The sequence below is a fragment of the Mustelus asterias genome, chromosome 10 (assembly GCF_964213995.1).
Source record: "Mustelus asterias chromosome 10, sMusAst1.hap1.1, whole genome shotgun sequence".
In the NCBI taxonomy this organism is placed as follows: domain Eukaryota; kingdom Metazoa; phylum Chordata; class Chondrichthyes; order Carcharhiniformes; family Triakidae; genus Mustelus; species Mustelus asterias.
Window position 1 is genome coordinate 10,279,217 of NC_135810.1, and position 13,991 is coordinate 10,293,207.

Consider the following 13,991-nt stretch of genomic DNA (forward strand, 5'->3'; position numbering starts at 1 on the left):
GCAGGCTTTTTCCGCTGAGGCTAGGGGAGAAAAAAACCAGAGGGCATGGGTTAAGGGTGAAAGGAGAAAAGTTTAAAGGGAATATTAGCGGGGGCTTCTTCACGCAGAGAGTGGTGGGAGTGTGGAATGAGCTGCCGGATAAAGTGGTAAATGCGGGGTCACTTTTAGCATTTAAGAAAAACTTGGACAGGTTCATGGATGAGAGGGGTGTGGAGGGATATGGTCCAGGTGCAGGTCAGTGGGACGAGGCAACAAATGGTTCGGCACAGACAAGAAGGGCCAAAAGGCCTGTTTCTGAGCTGTAATTTTCTATGGTTCTATGGTTCTATGATTGACGCTCATGCACTCAGCAATGCACAGACTGTGGGAGATTCTCCTCCGAACTTCCACTGAAAAAAACCCAACGTGATTTACTCCAGTTTTCACGCAAATTCGACACTTAGAATTTTTTGGGGAGAATTGCGGCTCAGATTTCCTTCCCCAAAAGACACTGGTGAACAGGATGGGTTTTGACGGTAGACCTGTAGTTTCAAAAGGCTGAATGTTACAGGCCACCCGCAAGAGGGAAAAAAATAAATTGGGATGCCAACCTATCATCAGCATTCCTGCCACGGGTCACTCACCTCCACCATGATTCTGTAGGTAGCGGCAGTGACATCTGATGAGCTGTCCACCCATGGCCCAATTGAGGTCCTTCAGTGGGCAATTAATGCACAATTAAGGGCCTCATCTTGCAGCCACTCTGATATCATGGGAGGCCCCCATCCAATGTGTGACCTGTCAGGTTAAACCCTGCAGGATGCTGGTCAGTGAAAGGCAGAGTGCCTCCTTTCAAGGTCCCCTGAACTACCCGCACCCGCCAACAATTTTGATTTCCCACATCTGCCATCACCTCCGCACACCCTCCTCTCCCCACAGCCCCACCCGGTCTTGTTCAACATGCTCCCCAAAACCCTACACTGTGGATAGGTTGGCAGGCTTATGAACTGTACCAGCAGAAAAGGGGAGTCAGACATCTGTTTTTCCAGATGGTCTTATTGTGAACACTTGACTGGGCTCCAAGTTTCAATGATATATTTGCTCAGCAGAGGTCTGTTTTGTTTCATAGGTAGATGGAAGTGTTTGATTTGATTAATTGACATGTCTTTGCACTTATATTAAATGATCCTTTCTTTGAACACATTCTTTCAATGCCTGCATGTTTATTTCGAAAAGATAAAGAAATGTGAAGCGCGGTAAAGCTTCTGCTTTTGAAATTATAAATGGCGTTGTTTGATTGACAGTTTTATAGGGTTGTAAGAACTGTAGTTTTTTTTCAAAGCTGGTTTTTAAATGGGTGCTTTTAAAAATGCATTTCAAGACTCACCATTGTTCTGATAGTGGGCATTGTTTTAACGTTGCATACTGGGTGAATGGGCATATAGGAAGCAAGGTAGTTGTGGAAGGTGCATGGAGCTGGCATGGTGGAGGGGGGCAGTGGTGGTGGAAATGAGTGGGGTGGCTGTGGATTTGTGAGGGGTTGGTAGGAGTGGGGGGGTGGAGGTGGGGGGGGCGGGGGGGGGGGGCGGAGGTGACAGCACCGAACAGTCTTTAAACAACTGGGACAAAGACCAAGGGAACTAAGGAAGGCCTCCTAACCAATCTGTCTCACTACTCACATGCCCCCATGACCATCAACAAAATGCCTATCGAGGCAGCTGGCACGACTCCATCCCACCCTATGTTCCCACAATGAAAATATGGCAAGCAAGGGCCATTTTAAAGGGAAAGGGTGTACCAAGGTGGGAAACTTCGCAAATCAAGCTTCCCACCTTGATGCCGAATACCCGGCCTGAAGCCTCAGTTTAATGCCTCATCCATAGGAACGGTATCGCTATATAAGCATGTTTCAATGTAATTCCTTTGGATGCCATTTAAATGTGAATATTAACCTTTTTAACATTAATGCACTTGTTTGTTACTCTCCCATTGGACCAATTTGATCTGAACATAGCTATGCAGTACATCCCAAATTTAATTATTTCCCTACTGCCTCTTCCCTTTGTCCGTGCTAAGATGAGTAACCCATTATCTCGATAGGCTGTTTCCAGTAAACTACATGTTTTTCCTGTTTATTTTCATCTTTTGTCTCTTTGTCCCATTAGATAACCTTCCCTCACTGTCCTTGGTGAATGTTTTTAATACATCTTTTGCCAGAGTTTCATTTATATTCATTAAATCCACCATTGGTTGGGTAAGTGATTCCAATGCATTATTCATTTCACTATAAACCACTGAACAGCTGAATAGTACAATCATAATCAAACTTGCGGCATAAATTCACTCAAATAAGAACCGTGTACAACTGAAACGATGCAATAAAGTTTGATTCCATGAAAAAGCTTCTCATCTGTATAATATCCATCGTGCCTCTGGACTGCAGTTGTTTCGACAGTTGTTTCCATAAGACCATAAGATACAGGAGCAGAATTAGGCCATTCGGCCCATCGAGTCTGCTCCCTCATGGCTGATATATTTCTCAAACCCATTCTTCCCGCTTTTTCCCCGAACCCTTTGATCCACTTACCAATCAAGAACCTGCCTATCTCTGTCTTAAATACACTCAATGACCTTCTGCGGCAATGAATTCCAAAGCTTCACCACTCTGAAGAAATGTTTCCACATTTATTTTGACCATTCAAGATCCCTTCTTCTGGTTTATCTAACCACTTTGGTCTCTGTTTATTTGTCTCTAACAATGGCTCTAGATATTAACTACTTGACAGTGTATTGGAAACAAGTTTGTTTTAAGGTTAGAATTGACAATTGTTGATTCAAGCAGATAAACATTAGGGCCTGGAGTTTCCTCTTAATGAAGCAAGTTCTTTCATTGCCTCTCTGCAGAGTTGATAGGATTATCCATCATATTCAATCTTGCGGATAGTGGTGGGCAGCAATTCTAGATGCATCTCTTAAAAGTACATACATTCTCCTGCTTTTTCTACCCATTGTAAAGGTTTCAGTTCAAATAGCAGCCAAAGGATTTTAACCTGAATATGTTAAGATCTTCCATAGAATGTGCACAGGCAAGATCCACTATTTCTTATACACATGATGGCCCAGTGGTTAGCACTGCTGCCTCACAGTGCCAGGGACCGGGTTCGATTCCTGGCTTGGGCCATTATCTGTGTGGAGTTTGCACATTCTCCCTGGTTCTGGTGGTGATGCTTCTTGATGGAAGTGGCCATGGGTTTGGAAGGTGTTGTGTAAATTTTTGTGGAAGTGGACTGCAACAACGCAAGAAGGCAGATCACCACCCTGGGTTTTGTTCGGGTGCTCCGGTTTCCTCCCACAGTCCAAAGATGTGCGGGTTAGGTGGATTGGCCATGCTAAATTGCCCCTTAGTGTCAGGGGGACTAGCTAAGGTAAATGCATGAGGTTATGGGGATAGGGCCTGCGTGGGATTGTGGTCGGTGCTGACTTGATGGGCCGAATGGCCTCCTTCTTCACTGTAGGATTCTATGATTCTATGAAGATGCATCAACCTTCTGTGTGGCAGTATTTTATGTTTAAGCATTAATCCATGAATATTACTGATTATAATTTCTGATCTTGATTTAACATTGTTCTCACGTTCAAATCAACACCAAAAAGCCTACCTTTATTAGCATCCATCCCTCCAACTGCATAGAGGACTCCAACAGTTGACTTTCGGGGCCTAGTCCTTGGACTCTGCATTAATGGTCGTCTCTCTGGTAACAGATGATACTTCATGGCTTCAAGAATGAGTTTTTGGCATTCCAGATCATCCTTAAAGAGAGCATTATTTTCTAGGTCTGCCAAAAGCTGTAAAACAATAAATTAGTAAGTAAACACATCCAGGTGACGGATTTCTAGATTTGCTCGCAACTGCTCATGGATTGTATAAGGAATAGTGGATACCGCAGCAGGAGATCAAAGGCGGCAATTCACCTTAGCAGTTCTGATGAATTTGTAAAGTTCAAATTGTTTATTAAGGACTTCAAGGTTAAATTTTAGTCTTGTAACTTTTTCTGCAGCATGCGTTATTTTTATACCGTCTATTATGTTTCTGAGGCGCCATAATATAATTGGTAATGCATGCCATTCTACCATACTGCTGAAGTGATTGTGAATTGCAATGAAACTGGTATTGAACGCTGAGAGGAGGATAATTAGATTGAAGTGAATTCAAGGGCTGACAAGCAGTAAGTAACATTCGCATCACGCAAATGACCATCACCAATAAGAGTCACTCTAACCACTGTCCCTTCAATGCTGTTATCATCACTGAATCCCCCACTGTCAACATTCTTGGGGTTACCATTGACCATAAACTCAACTGGACCCACTACTTAAACACAGTGACTACAAGAGCAGGAACACTGTGGTGAGTAACTCACCTCCTGACTCCACAAAGCCTTTTCACGTTCTACAAAGCACAAGTCAGGAGTGTGATGGCATACTCCCCACTTGCCTGGATGGGTGCAGCTCCAACAACACTTAAGAAGCCATCCAGGACAAAGCAGCCCGCTTGGTTGGCACCACATCCACAAACATCTATTCCCTCCATCACCAGCACTCAGTAACAGCAGTGTGGACTATCTACAAGATGAACTGCAGCAATTTACCAAAGATCCTTACACAACACCTTCCAAACCCATGGCCACTCCCATCAAGAAGGACAAGGGCAGCAGATACATGGGAACACCACCACCTGCAAGTTCTCCTCCAAGCCACTCACCATCCTGGCTTGGAAATATATTGCCGTTCCTTCATAGTCTCTGGATCAAAATCCTGGAATTCCTTCCCTAATGGTATTGTGAGTCAACCCACAGCACGTGGATTGCAATGACAAAAGAAGCAGATCACCACCACCTTCTCAAGGGCAACTGGGGATGGGCAATAAATGCTGGTCAGCCAGCAATGCCCATGTCCCACAAATGAATAAAAACCTTCTCCATTTTAAGAGCATCAGTTACTCCCTTAAGCAGTGTAAGCATCTTCCTTTTACTGGCTCATATCTACTTGAATGATGCCTCAATCCAGGGATGTAGCAATAGCATTCCCTTTTGTAAGTCCATGTCTGATTATACCATTGCCTTCCAAATGCTGAGTTATGAAATCCTTGATAATAGACTCTAGCAACTTCCCCAGTACTGACGTTAGGCTCACGAGTCTATAATTCCCTGTTTTCTCTCTACCTCCTTTTTTGAATAGCGGGCTTACATTTGCTACCCTCTGATCTGTAGGAGCCAGTCCAGAGTCCAAAGAATTTTGGAAAATAATCACCAATGGGTCTACTATTTCCAGGACCACTTCCTTAAGTACTCTGGAGTGAAGGTTATCAGGACCTGGAGATTTACCCACCTTCAATTTTCCTGAAACCATTTCTCTACTAATGCTGGTTTCCTTCAGCTCCTCACTAAAACTTGTTTCTCTCGGAACTCCTGGTATATTATTCATGTCTTCCTTTGTGAAGACTGAAGCAAAGTACAAATTTATTTCCTCGGCCATTTCTTTATTCCCCATTATGAAATCTCCTGTTTCTGACTGTGAGGGGCCTACATTTGTTTTGTCAATCTTTTTCTCTTTAAGTACCTAGCAGGAAACATAATAGCTGAGTTAGTGCAGATGCTAATGTTTGTGAGAATGCCTTTAGCAATTGCATTTGGTACATGTTGAGGACTGTATGCACTTTGAGTTATCATTGGCTCAATTCGAGGAAAACATCTACTCTAGGTCATGATTCTCTGCCATGGATCTTCATGTGACTGAACAGGCCAATTCTCAACTGGAGATCGAAGGAAACGTGAGGCAGGATGGCTCATGAGGGAGTAGCAAGGGGAAGTGGCAATGCTGAGCGAGTGTTGGATCTCCTCCTTAATGATGGCCTTTTGAGACAGGTGGCTGCCAAAGTATGGGAGCTGCTCAACATATTCCAGAAGAGTCTCCCCTGCAACATATACAGGAGGTGGAATATTGGCTTTTGAGGTGTGGAGTTTTGTTTTGGCAACATTCAATGAGAGGCCGAGTCTTCTGTATGAAGATTTGCAGATTCACCAGATTTCTAGCCACTCTCTTCAATTTTATATTGAGTGAAGAGGGTTTATATATGAAGGCCTTGAAGGGGGTCCAGAGGAGGTTCACAAGGATGATCCCAGCAATGAAGGGTTTGTCATATGAGGAGTAGTTGAGAGTCTGGGACTATACTCATAGAAATCATAGAAACCCTACAGTACAGAAAGAGGCCATTCGGCCCATCGAGTCTGCACCGACCACAATCCCACCCAGGCCCTACCCCCATATCCCACCCGCTAATCCCGCTAATCTACGCATCCCAGGACACTAAGGGGCAATTTTAGCATGGCCAATCAACCTAACCCGCACATCTTTGGACTGTGGGAGGAAACCGGAGCACCCGGAGGAAACCCACGCAGACACGAGGAGAATGTGCAAACTCCACACAGACAGTGACCCAAGCCGGGAATCGAACCCAGGTCCCTGGAGCTGTGGAGCAGCAGTGCTAACCACTGTGCTACCGTGCCGCTCGATGGAGTCTGGGAGGAAACCGGAGCATCTGGAGGAAACCCAAGACACGGGGAGAACGTGCAAACTACACACAGACAGCGACCCAATGTCGGAATTGAACCTGGGTCCCTGGTTCTGTGAGTTGAACATGGGGAGAACTCGATGGAATTTAGAAGGATGCGGGGAGATCTAATTGAAACTTACAGAATACTGAGAGGCCTAGATAGAGTGGACGTGGGGAGGATGTTTCCACTAGTGGGAGAGACTAGAACTCGAGGGCACAGCTTCAGAACGAAGGGACACTCTTTTAAAACTGAGACGAAGAGGAATTACTTCAAGCCGGAGGATGGTGAATCTGTGGAACTCAGTGCCACAGAGAACTGTAGAGGCCAGGTCATTGAGTGTCCTTAAGACAGAGGTAGCTAGGTTCTTGATCAATAAGGGGATCAAGAGTTATGGGGAGAAGGCAGGGGAATGGAGATGAGAATCATATCAGCCATGATTGAATGGCAGGTGGCGCAGAATCAATGGGACAAATGGCCTAATTTGATTTGATTTGATGTGATTTATTATTGTCAGATGTATTAACATACAGTGAAAAGTATTGTTTCTTGTGCGCTATACAGACAAAGCATACCATTCATAGAGAAGGAAACAAGAGAGTGCAGAATGCAGTGTTACAGTCATAGCTAGGGTGTAGAGAAAGATCAACTTAATGCAAGGTAAGTTCATTCAAAAATCTGACAGCAGCAGGGAAGAAGCTGTTCTTGAGTCGGCTGGTACATGACCTCAGACTTTTGTATCTTTTTCCCGAAGGAAGAAGGTGGAAGAGAGAATGTCCGGGGTGTGTGGGGCCCTTAATTAATAAAGTTGGCTGCTTTGCCGAGGCAGCGGGAAGTGTAGACAGAGTCAATGGATGGGAGGCTGGTTTACGTGATGGATTGGGCTACATTCATGACCTTTTGTTGTTCCTTGCGGTCTTGGGCAGAGCGGGAGCCATACCAAGCTGTGGTACAACCAGAAAGATTCTGCTTCTATATCTTATGGTCTTATGGTCTAAGTTCACATCAGTGAGATTCTACCATTTGGTTCTTGCTGCTGGCAAATGTGGCTCAGTAGGAATAACGTCTGTTGCTCCAATTTGCCTTGTTCCGCTCTTGGTTGAGGATGGATGAACCTTGTTTTCATTTGCAATATATTTATGTATCTTTGCATGGCTGAAATTTGAAGCATGCAGCTGATGTCAATGATCTCTGAGACGTGGTGGTGGGGATTGAGAGATACCCTCTGATCCATCCGTCAAAATAAACTCTGAATCAAGATGCCTTGGTATATTCAACAATGGTCTTGGTAAACACAATGGCTTTATATCTGTTTGCTGTTGCTTATGGTTGTCTCAAAGCTAGGGATGAAAAAGGATAGCCGAGGTAATGTGGAGCCACCTTTGTGATTTTTTTTATCCCCATCAATTCATCCTGGCCAGGTAGATTTTGTTGAGATGACAACATCCTGACACAGAAACGGATATTAGCTTAATTTAATGGTTGTGTGGACAATCTTCATGTGGTTGAGGTAGAAGCCCTACCATTGCCACCACAGTGGCATAGTGGTTAGCACTGCTGCCTCACAGAACCAGGGATCAGATTCAATTCTGACCTTGGGTCACTGTCTGTGTGTAGTTTGCACGTTCTCCCCGTGTCTGCTTGGGTTTCCTTCGGATGCTCCGGTTTCCTCCCATACTCCAAAGATGTGCGGGTTAAGTTGATTGGCCATGCTAAATTACCCCTTAGTGTCAGAGGAGATAGCAGGGTAAATACATGGGGTTACAGGGATAGGACTTGGGTGGGATTGTGGTCGGTACAGGCTCGATGGGCCGAATGGCCACCTCCTGTACTATCAAAATTCTATGATTTTATGACTGGTATCAAGCTGTGCACAGATGACTGTATGGATCCGAGTAAAAACAAAACACTGGATTTTATGGAATACTGACGTCTGGAAAAATAGTACACAGTTTTGTCATTCTCTTGCTGGTTGCCCATGGAGAAAGTAATGATGTTGTTTGCTCTAGTGGGCAACAAATCATCTGCTTGAAGCTTTTGCTAACCACCGATTGATTCATGTTTTCTGTGAGAGCTGGGAATGAGCTGGAGATGGAGACATTTGGTGAAAAATCAGCCAAAGAATCCAGAACTCGTGTTAGACGCAATAGCATTTAGTTTAGTTCATACTAGTTGATTCTGACATCTATAAAGGAGAATGACCTTTTGTGTAAAAGATTGAATGGTTAGTTAATTTCTTAATTATTGTAAGCGGTGGCTTGTTAAAGCAGCTATCGCAGTGTTAAATTCAGAGTTACTTTCTGAAATCTCTCCATTACTTTTGTAAATGTCATCAAGACCTAATGTGATCTTGGTCAGCTTCTCCAGTCTTTGCTCAGTTCTTGCTTAATATCTGCTCAGCCCTTTTGCAAAGTAACCTGTTTAAGGCACAACATATAGTGCAAGGTTGACCCTGGTTTAAATCCCACCATGGCAGATGGTGAAATTAGAATTCAATAAAAATTAAAACCATTGTCGATTGTTGTAAAAACCCATCTGGTTCACTAATGTCCTTCAGGGAAGGAAATCTGCCATCCTTACCCGGTCTGGCCTACATGTGACGCCAAACCCACTGCAATGGGGTGAATCCTAACTGTCCTCTGAAATGGCCTAGCAAGACATTCAGTTCAAGGGAATTAAGGGTGGATAATAAATGCTGGCCCAGCCAGCGACGCCCACATCCTATGAATAAATAAAATATATTAATGTCGATCTTTACTCAGCAACAAGAAAAAGGATCTTCCTTGAACATGACCTCACCCTAACTCTTCCACATGACCCAATTATCAAATATCCTTGTTTTTTCATTTGTGACTTAACATTCTCGAGTCACTTGTTACTCCAGTCCGCAGATTCAGTTCTGTGATTAAGGGCAGATGTAGAGGATCTTCCCACAGTGCAATCTGACCCATCTTACAAACCTTCCCTCAACCTCATCTTTCTCTAAGTAACGCAGGGAAAACAAAATGATCATTGCAATGACAATTTTCTCCATTATAATGGCAACAACAACAATTTTGTAAAAAGGCAGGCAATTAAATATCTTAATCAACAAGTGTCTAAAAACAGACAAATATATCATTTCCTTTTTTTAAATGTTTATTTACTCGTGTCACAAGTAGGCTTACATTAACACTGCAATGATGTTACTGTGAAAATCCCCTAGTCACCGCACTCCTATTCGGGTATACTGAGAGAGAATTTAGCAAGGCCAATCCACCTAACCAGCACGACTTTCAGACTGTGGGAGGAAACCAGAGCACCCGGAGGAAACCCATGCAGACCCGGGGAGAATGTGCAGACTCTGCATGGACAGTGACCCAAGCTGGGAATCAAACCCAGGTCCCTGGCTCTGTGAGGGAGCAGTGCGAAACACCGTGCCACCGTGCCATCAGGTGTTGAAAGGCAAATCCAACACAAAGTTGAAGGAAAGGCCACTTTGAAATTCTTATCAATATACAGCAGGTCACTCCTTAAATATTAGCCTACCTTGAGCCCAAGAAGTGTCTGTCCCATTAATTGTTTTATCTGGAGAATCTCAATTTGTTCATAGCGAGACTCCTGAGAAATTGCCTGTGTACCAGCATTATAATGTTTCAATATATTTAATTAAATTTCAATTTTTTATTGGCAAGAGCTCCTTAAGTCTGTCTTAAATCCTCACTGGAAGTTTGCACATGGTGTAGAATGAATGGAGAGCTATTTGGATGACAGAATTAAGCACAGGAACAGGATATCACAACCATTGCTGACCCCTAATATTAATAACCTTGGGGCTTGCACTGACCAGAAAGTTAACTGGACCAAGCTATATAAACACCATTGTTACAGGAGCAGGGAGAGATGGAGAATTCTGCAGTGAGTAACACACCCCATAGTTCCTCAGATCCTATCCATCTCTGAGGGTTTCGAATGAGCTGGAGATGTAGGCCAGAAATTTCTGGCTCTTTCCGTTGACAGGGTTGTCCGGTTCCACCGATGGCAAACCACTGGCGGCAGAGGGTGTAAACAATAGAAAACCTCGTTGACAGCAGTGGGACCAGAAGATCCTGATGCCGGACAATGGCGGGCTGTCGCAAAACACGCCGCAGTGGGCAGGGAAAATCCCATCCAAAATGGTTTAGTGAAAAATCAGCTAAAGAATCCACAGTGTCACTGCCGGGGTGGCAGGGGTCAGTGCAAGGGTTGGCACTGCCAAGTGGAAGTCTGAAGGGTGAGCCTGAAGAGGGTTGTGAAGGAGGTGGGGCTTTTGCTGCCCCCGTGTCGGAGTGCCTCTCTTATGGGGAGTGGGTGCGGCCTCTGACTGGAGGGAGGGACGGAGGGAGTGAGGCCTCTGACTGGAGGGAGGGACGGAGGGAGTGAGGCCTCTAACTGGGGTGGGGCTGAGAGGTTGGGTCACCCTCATGCCTGCGGGGTGTTAGGGAAGGGTGCTAACCCAACCATTTAGTAATGGGAGGGAGGTTGTCCCTCTGCGGAGGCTTGCAATGTCATTGGGGCAGTCGGCGGGGGGGGAGCTGGGAGGTGACTGGTGGCGGGGGGTTACCTGGCACACTGTGCTATGAGATCGGGGTGCCTTTTTCTCTGTGAAGCCAGGCATGCCAGCATGTTTCACATTGGGTATTTTTGTGCAACCAAAAAATGATTGAATCCCACCTACTTCGCATTGTCCGTGCCGGCGGGAAACTCCGGTTTTCCCACTGATGGCAGCGCATTGAATTTTTGGGAGAAATGCAGCCCTGATTGAATGGCAGCGCAGGCTTGAGGGAACCAAATGGCCTACTTCTACTCCTCTTTTCTATGTTAATATGTTAAAATCAATCAACCTCATATTTAAAATGAACAACATACCTAGTTGCCGCTGCCATTTGTGAAAGAGAACTCCAGACTTCTACACCCTTTGCATGTCAAGGATCAAATTTAATCTCTGACTGATTTTACCTTTCCCAAATTCTAGTATCATTTGCAATGGTAACCTGAACAGATATCTTTATGGATACCATACACCTTCTGATTTCTGTAGCAGCTCCAATATTTATTCCAACACCATTATATCCTCAGGCCCTTGCTACAGGTCAGGAGAAAATTGTCTTTCTGAGTTTTTATTTTCTGTTTAAAAAAGCTACATGTGTTATTTGTGATAATTTCATCATACATCTGAAGATAAATCGAAAATTCGCACTGCAATAAAAAAAACATTAGAAGAGGCAGGAGAAAAGGCTATTTAGCAACAAACTCATTAAAGCGACACCTGGAGCAAATTTATCTTCTACTTTTGTCTGGAGGTGATTATGGTGATAAAAAGTCACTCACTGCTTCTTCTGAGCACAGTATTACTGCCAAGCATGTTGAAATCACATCAGCAACAGGATCGTTGAAAAGTAATGAGCAATCAGCCGAGTCCCGAAAATAGTGCAGACTTGATGGGCTGAATGGCCTCCTTCTGCACTATAGGGATTCTCTAATTCATTCTATTCTATGATTCATCTGTTCTGCATCTATCACAGCTTGGTATAGCTCCTGCTCTAAACAAGACCGCAAAAAATTACAAAGGGTTGTGAATGTAGCCCAGTCCATCACACAAACCAGCCTCCCATCCGTTGGCTCCATCTACACTTCCCGCTGCCTTAGAAAAGCAGCCAGCATCATCAAGGACCTCACACTCCCCAGACGTTCTCTCTTCTACCTTTTTCCGTCGGGAATAAGATACAAAATCTGAGAACGTGTATCAACCAACTCAAGAACAGCTTCTTCCCTGCTACCATCAGACTTTTGAATGGACCTACCTTATATTAAGCTGATCTTTCTCTACACCCTAGCTATGACTGTAACACTATATTCTGCAACCTCTCCTTTCCTTCTCCCCTATGTACTCTATGAATGGTATGTTTTGTCTGTATAGCGCTCAGGAAACAATACTTTTCACTGTATCCCAAAGCATGTGACAACAAGGGAAGCGATGGCCTAGTGGCATTATTGCTAAACTATTAATCCAGAAACTCATGTTCTGGGGACCCTGGTTCAAATCCCGCCATGGCAGGTGGTGGAATTTGAATTCAATAAAAAATATCTGGAATTAAAATTCTATTGATGACCATGAAAGCATCGTCGATTGTTGGAAAAGCCCATCTGGTTCACTAATATCCTTTAGGGAAGGAAATTTGCTGTCTTTATCTGGTCTGGCCTACATGTGACTCCAGAGCCACAGCAATGTGGTTGACTCTCAACTGCCCTCTGAAATGGCCTGAAATGAAGCGACACCCAGGTTCCACGAGTGAATAAAAATAATAATAAATCAAATCAAATCAAGACCTTGCTTTGTATAGACAGCAGCAGCTATCCTGCTCTGACAAGAATCCCTATTTATAAACTGTCCTTTGAGTATGTCGATGTTGTAGGAGAAACAATAATCACAATGGATCTCTGGACAGCAGACGCTTTGTCTTCGCAAGTACCATGCATGCTGCTCCTCACCCTTGCAAAATAAAGGTCAAACTGTTCCATTTAGATCCATTCAACTGTAGTTTCTGAGCAGCCACACATTCACTCCCTCACTTTCCATACCCATGTATGTTGTACTTTTACTGATTAAGGAGCTCTTCATTCTGTCAGATGCACCATTTGCGGGACTTGGCTGATTGCTCATTACTTTTCAACGATCCAACTCATAACAATCAATCCTTTGTGATCCAGCAGATGCTTCTTTGTGCATCTCCCATATTGTGCACTAAATCTTAGGCAAATGGAGCAGCAAGATCTCAGGGTGACAAGGACGTGTAATTACATTGGGACAGCTTAAGCAGCACCATTTCATACTGTATCAATAATAATTGTAATAATCATAATGGTGGCACAGTGGTTAGCACTGCTGTCTCACAGCGGCAGGGACCCAGGTTTGATTCCCGGCTTGGGTCACTGTCTGTGCAGAGTCTGTATGTTCTCCCCATGTCTGCGTGGGTTTCCTCCGGGTGCTCCGGTTTCCTCCCACAGTTTGAAAGACGTGCTGGTTAGATGCATTGGCCAATGCTAAATTGTCCCTCAGTGTACCCGAACAGGCACCAGAGTGTGGCAACTGGGAGATTTTCACAATAACTTCATTGCAGTGTTAATGTAAGCCTTACTTGTGACACTAATAAATAAACTTAAACCTAAAAACCATCAGAACACGCACTCTGGAGGACACGAAATCCCACACTCTATCTTGAGTTTACTCAGTCTAATAAATAAACTCTAAAAACTTTAAACTCTAATTTCTCAACCTGCAAAATGGAAAAAGAAACTGTTTATTGATGAAACAGTTTGATCCGATCTTGTGATCAACTGGTTTCTGTATGCTATCTTCCTCAAAGTAAATGTTGTAATAAC

The 13,991-nt window shown here is 44.1% G+C and overlaps 1 protein-coding gene across 1 annotated transcript in view; it reads right to left on the reverse strand.

The window, feature by feature from the left end:
- The window catches only part of LOC144499986 (kelch-like protein 1), a 247,975-nt gene that overhangs the window by 64,690 nt on the left and 169,294 nt on the right, over positions 1-13,991 (reverse strand). The window contains exon 8 of the mRNA XM_078222723.1: positions 3,639-3,825. Coding sequence (XP_078078849.1) covers positions 3,639-3,825 — 187 coding nt within the window. The remainder of the gene's footprint in view (positions 1-3,638; positions 3,826-13,991) is intronic.